The sequence below is a fragment of the Phalaenopsis equestris genome, unplaced genomic scaffold (genome assembly GCF_001263595.1).
Source record: "Phalaenopsis equestris unplaced genomic scaffold, ASM126359v1 Scaffold000002, whole genome shotgun sequence".
In the NCBI taxonomy this organism is placed as follows: domain Eukaryota; kingdom Viridiplantae; phylum Streptophyta; class Magnoliopsida; order Asparagales; family Orchidaceae; genus Phalaenopsis; species Phalaenopsis equestris.
In genome coordinates this window covers 17,314,549-17,321,483 of record NW_018164444.1, presented here as the reverse complement: position 1 = coordinate 17,321,483, position 6,935 = coordinate 17,314,549, and the positions used below count along the sequence as shown (strand labels likewise).

The window sequence follows — 6,935 nt, the reverse complement described above, 5'->3', positions numbered from 1 at the left end:
CATTCAGAATCTGTAATAATCTTCTCCCTCTTTGCTGCCAGACCTCTACACACCTGCTCTTTTTCCCAGCCTCCTCCTCAGCATCTTCACTCCCATATATCTGTCAGAAAATATAAAAAAATTAAGGATATTTACATAAAAACAACACAAATCTGATGTATTTACATATTTAACACCTAAACACTCAAATCTTTTACATCCCATCAAATATACCACTGAATTCCAATGTATTTACATGCTGAACATTCAATATTTATTTCTCACATTATTTATGCAAATCAAAGCTTTCATATCAAGTCAAAAATGTAATTTTTATGTAAAAATTGAAGTTTAGATGTTAGATTATGTAAATCAATTAAGAATTGTGCGGTACTTGAGTAAATTTCCCATTCAAAATCATAAGAGCTTATAAACTACTGAATTTCAGCTATACCTTCCCATCATCATAACGGTCGCCTGAGGATTCGTTCCCGGCGAAGTATCGTAAGTCGAGCCATCGACCACTCGCAGCCGGCCGACCCCGAGTACCTTGTACTCTTTATCAACAACCTGTCCGATGTGGCAACCACCATGATAATGCCAAATAGTTATCACAGTATCCCTACAGAACTGCTCGAGAGAAGCAGTGTCATTGGTGTGTTTTGGAATGAGGTTCACATTGGCCTTCACACTCATGTTGAGCAACATGTCGATTGAGTACGAGTCGTCCTGAGTCAACTCAGCAAACGGCTTCGTTCGCACGATTCGCTCGATGGTTCGGATGCCGTAGACACATCGTTGAAGGTCATACGGGTGGTTGAAGTAATTGAACGTCACGTTGGGGTTGTTGTCGATGTTGGTGTCAACGAGGTGGAGGTGGCCTCTCGATAAGGGGCCGTCGATCTTCTCTAAGATGAAGCCCCCCTGGAAAGCTTCCCTCGGGAGGTCATTCTTTGTCTTCGCGTATTTTTGTGCAGCTTCAAGGGTTCTTAGTTTAGGTGGTGTGGTAGAGAGCTGTCCAATCTGGTTGCCATTCATCATTCAACATGTAACATTCAAACTTTCAATCATGATCATTGCAATATTTATATAAATGCACAAGTGCTTTTACATATATTCTACTCAACTCCTATGCATTTACATATGTAACCCCTAAGTTTTAATTACCTTCGAGATGTGTAGCACCCATATTTCTTGGCATCGTATCAAAAATACCATCATTTTAACTTTTAAAAAGTGTAATTGCACCTTAAAATGCATGATATGCATGTACATCTTCCTATATGTTGCTCATAATTCTTATATATTTATATGTCTAACATGTTTCATATATACATATATAACATATATGTAAAATATGTCTTCCATTCACAACTTCATCATATCAAAATACTATAAATGTACCACCGGATTCATATGTATTTACACATCTAACACCAAAATTTCACTTTTTTACATTTCTACCACAAAAATCATTCAAATCACATAAAAAATACACTTTTTTTAGCTAGAAATAAATTTTCTCATGCATAGTAAGATTTTTTATAAAGTCCAATGCATGTAAAACCAAAAATTTAGATGTTATATACAAAAATAAATAAAAATTGAGTGGTATGCATGTAAATCTTCCTAAATGTAAATATCAAACTTTATGTTTTAGATATACCCTTAGAAACTGATTGTATGTGATCCTAAACATTGTGTAAAATATATTATTATGCTAACTTTGTAAAAGTAAAATACTTATTTTTCATGCATAGCTTTATGATATCAAAGTGTTATAAATGTAAGGGGCATTTACATACATACCACCCAATTCAAATGTATTTACATATTCTAACACCAACACCAAAACTTCACTTATTACATTTTTACCTCAAAAATCATTCATACCATGTCAAAAATACACCTTTTTTAACTTTAAATACATTTTCTCATGCATAGATAAAATTCTTCTCTTTTCATGCATAGATAAAGCCCAATGCGTGCAAAAACTAAAATTATGTGTCAAATACAAAAATACATAGGAATTAAATCGTATGCATGCAGATCATCCTAAATGTAAACATCAAACATTATATGTTATATGTTAGTAAGGGCGGACCTAAGTAGGGTTCATACCCCCTCAAATTCAGATTTTTATTTATATGAGAGGGCAATTTGACATTTTGTCCCTTTTGAAAATTAGTTTTGTCTCTCCGAAAATATTATTTCGCCTTTAGTTGTCTTAGCCCCTCCCATTTTGAGTCAAAGAGGACACCTTGCCCCCCTTTGTTAGACTTGTAAATACATAATAATTGGGTGGTATGTGTGCAAATTTCTGTGAGAGAGAGAGAGAGAGAGAGAGAGAGAGAGAGGGTGAGATGGAAACAAGGACCTCAGCAGACATGATGCCATGATGGCAATGAATGCTATCAGAAGACTGACCAAAACCGCTGCTCGCCTCAATAAAAGATCCAATCTTTGTGATTCCCACGCTCTGTATCAACGACTGCTCCACCTTCTTCTTCGTCGGAATGAAAATGGAGTTCATCGGATTATCAGACATCCCCTTCCCCACATGCCCATTATTCACCACCACCTCTATCCCCAACCTCCTCAAATCCTCCTCCGGCCCAATCCCACTCAGCAGCAGCAACTGTGGACTTCCCAACGCTCCAGATGACAAAACCACCTCACTCCCCCGCCGGCCATTTAAAAAAGCTCTGTGTCGCACGCCATGCTCGTCCTTGAAGACCACTCCAGCAGCATTTGGCCCCCTTGAACCTGTCCCTTCCAAACAGAGCTATCAAAATGGTTCCTTTTTTGAGAATTCGTTAGATAAGCAATACACAAAACCAAATTCTTATGCATTTATCTTTCTCAGACCAAAACTCTCATTTTTACAGATGAGAATTTGTGAGAATATGGAAAAGGAAGGAGATGAAGTCAAAAAGCAGGCACCTTTGGTATGAAAGAGGATTTTCAGAACCGTTGCGTGAAGCAGAACGTTGAGATTTTTTGGATTGCCGGAGGCGAGGAGATCGGCGGCGGGGGGACGGGGTGCCGCCGACCTTCGTGCCGTAGAGGTGGTCGTATGTGTATCCATTGAAAGGAGAAACGCCAGCTTCCAGCAGGCCGTCTTTCAGAGCAGCTTGCCATGGAGCCAGCTTCGGCCACTGAACAATCTGTCTTTCAATCCATGGATATGATTCGTTTACGAGTTCTGCATTCCACCCAGCTTTCTTCACGAAGCTGCAAAACCAGAAAAAGAAGAAGAAGAAGAAGAAGGGAGTTTTATAAGTGACATTAATCTTAAGAGTGGTTGCAAGAGGCCGGAAACAGAGTAATAATGAGGCATGTGAGGAGGGGGAGAGCTTGATGCCGCCATTAATGAAATGGAGGATTAGGGGGCTTCTGAATTTCCTCAAAAATTCGCTGGTAGGTGAGAGGGGGACAGGTTTCATTTTCTTCATGAGGATTGTGGAGTTTTAAAAAGAATGGTGGTGAGAGGAACGGTGACAGGGATGTAATATCACATGTTCTAATCTGTAGTATCAGGGGTGGACCTCAGGACAGGGCAATTGATTACTCACCTTTCTATTTAAAATTCCTCATAATTTATTGCAAGGTAAATATGTAATTATAGATATTTAGTAATTTATATGCATAGCAAATAATTTTTATGTATTTAAATATCTAATACTTTGATGACATATAATTATGCATGAACATGTGTATTTCATTAAAAAAAATAATAATAATAATGGTGATACTTTTATGTAATTTTAAAATTTAGATGCTAGACTTGTAAATAAATAAAAAGTGTGTTGTATTTATGTAAATATCCCAAAATAAAAATATGAAAATTCACATTCATTTACACACCTAATGTCTGAATTTTAATAATCATAAAATATTCAAATCTTTAACAATCACATCACATATGAGAATCCCTAACTTTTTAAACGTACAATACACAATGGAGAATATATTAGGTCAGAACTCCAGATGCATCTGCAGTCCTATAAGGGAGCAACACGTGTAAAATTGACCAATCAAATTATATTATGATGGGTCCACTTTACACATGACGCCTTCTTAATGGACTCCCCTAAAAAAAAAATTGAGGCAAATGTATGTTACTCAATTTCTAATATATATTTTTTTTCTTTTACTTTTTTATATTATTTTTTTCTTCTTAATATTAATGTAATTGTATGATAAGTTTGATTTATAATATATGATACCTTAAAAATAATTTTTGATGCCCCTAGTTGGTGAACAAAGGAAATATTACATCTGGAAGATGTATGATGGACGTGTAGATGACAAACGTGGGGACCGTGCGGGGACGTGCGGACGGCGGCCGTGTGGACGACGGCAAGCGCAATGGAAAACAAGCAATTGAGTTCAGAATGTACTACAAACTGATAATTAGAAATCAAATGGCTCAAGTACAATGAGAGTGAGCTCTCTTAAAACACAATAAAAAGGTTAGGTGGAGCTGAGTAATTGAAGGAAAAGGTAGGTGAGACTAGACAATAATTAATTAATTAATTAATTAATTAAATAAATAATCTAATTTTGGATAAGCTTATTTTTCTATTAAATCCTAAGTTGAGATAAGCCAATATTCAAAGTCATCAACAACCACCACTTAGTTAGCTAATAATGAGAGCTTAGTCATAAAAAAAATTCCTTTTTTATGAACATACAAAATTCAAATATTTCTTAACGAAAGAAATTTAAAAGGGCAAAACTTGCTTGATATTGGCAAAAACACAAACACCTTGAGCTCGCCCTCGTGTAGAACCCAGCATTAATGCAAGTTCCACCTCCCAAAACCCTAGCCCTTGCATTGATCACTCCATCGGTTGAAATGAAGGCCTGGGAAGGAGACTTGGGGGACGTATCAGCTAGAGAAATGTGGAAGTTTTGAAGGTGGGAAACATTCACATTGCCGTAAGGAGAACCACCCCTCTCCAGAAGAAGCACACTGTAGTTCTGTGAAAGGGTGGCGGCCAAAGGGCAGCCCGCCGTGCCGCCGCCGACAATAATGTAGTCGTAGCCTCGCAGCCGCCGTAAAGAGAAGCTGCTCGCCATCTTCAGATATGGATACTTCTTCCCTGCAAACTCCCACCCTGCAAATTCCCACCATTTGTTCAAAAACTTCAGTTCAGAATGCAGTAAAAATCACATTTTTTTCCCTCTTACTGCAAAACATGCAGAATAAGCAGAGAAAAAGAAGAAGCAGAAGAGAGAAAATGGAGTAGAGACCTTGAGAAGATCTGAAAATGGAGAGGATGAGTAAAATCTTGAGGAAAAGGTCTCCAAACTTGGGAGCCATGGAGAGAGGAGCTCGAGATGGCCGCCAATGTCTTCCTGTTGCAGAGCCTCCTTCCCCACCAGTGAAAAGATGCAGACTTGAGAGTAACAGAGAAGAAGAGTGGGAGAGAAGAGATCTTTGCTCCATGTATTTATTGCCTGGTGAGCTCTAACAATGGGATCATTTAATGGAGACATGAATGCGAGGTTGGAATACAGAACACCAATGGAGAGTAGAGCCTTTAGGCCGCACATTTCACTTAAAAAAAAAAATAAGTATCTTAATGTAAAGTTAAATTTACTTACACACAATTGTTATGTATTTACATATCAAACTCCTAAACTTGCATATTTACAAATAAACCACTTTAGTATTGAAAAATAGATAATAAAGCTAATTTTTTATATGATATTACAAATTTGAGTGTTATATATGAAAATATGAAATTTAGGTGTGAGAAATGTAAATACATAAAATTGTGCGGTATGCATGTAAATTCCTTCAATTTAAATTTAATTGCAGACTTGTTTGTTGATTAGAACAAAGTTGTATTTCGGTGCGCCCAATTTTTTTTTTTTTAGATTGATGGAAGCTTTGATCAACGATAAAGATCTGATGACTCATTCATTTCTGCATACGCCGTCCATATAGAATAATTTTTCACAAATTTTCGGCTTTTACATACATATGACAAAGTTCGTATGTATTTAGGTTTCTTTAGATCATATTTAGGTTTTTTTTTTCTCTTAAGCACAATCCACTTTAAATAAATTAAAGATAAATTTACGTGCATACCCACAATCTTTATGTATTTATATATCAAACACCTAAACCCTCATAATTACAAATATAACACTTTTCATGTGATATTACAAAATTGAGTGCTATATATGAAACTATGAAAATATGAAAATTATGTATCATATATGTAAATACATAAAAATTGTGTGGTATGTATGTAAATGACTAATTCAAATTTAAACGCAATGGGCTTTAAATTTATCAATTTTTATATAATACAATGTAAAATTGGGATTTTTACATGCATACCATTACACCACAAAGTTCTTACTTATTTACATGCCTAGGCATGTAAACATTCATATTTGCATCTATACCATTGAAATCATTAATATCACATAAAAAATATCACAATCATAACACCAATGTGCTATAAGTATAAATATAAAATCCCGGTGATATATATATATGTAAATACGAAAAAAGGTGTCTGATATTTATGTATTTCACATTGAATTTAAATCTTTAAAATAAATCTAACTAATGTAAACTAATGTATGATATTTATATTATCATACAACTCTCCAACCACCCCTAATGTGCTTAATAATTCGAGTACCGCCTTCTTAAGTCCAACTGTGTCAGAGAGAATTCGAATTCATGACCTGATGAGTCTTATATCGTGGATGTCAACCAACAGACCGGGGTACGCGGCAGAGTAAGAGCTTTAGATCTAAACTTTAAATAAATATGATTAAATTTATTCAATAGTAAAAAAATAGAAAAAAAAGCATGTTAAGCTTAGAGTAATTAATTCCTATGATGTGTATTTTTGGTAGATTACTAAGTTTATTTAAGTGTTTAATGCTTTTTATAAATATATGTTTTTTTCACCTTTCACCTTTCT

The 6,935-nt window shown here is 35.5% G+C and overlaps 1 protein-coding gene across 1 annotated transcript; it reads right to left on the bottom strand.

Annotated features, from left to right (window-relative positions):
* Positions 1-6: 6 nt before the first annotated feature.
* On the bottom strand, positions 7-5,474 carry LOC110022153 (protein HOTHEAD-like). The gene is given in 7 exon segments (XM_020720971.1): positions 7-100; positions 434-1,002; positions 2,357-2,745; positions 2,923-3,020; positions 3,022-3,213; positions 4,751-5,102; positions 5,239-5,474. Coding segments are annotated over 7 exon segments (1,851 nt in total). The 5' UTR covers positions 5,435-5,474; the 3' UTR covers positions 7-45.
* Between the last annotated feature and the right edge of the window lie 1,461 nt (positions 5,475-6,935).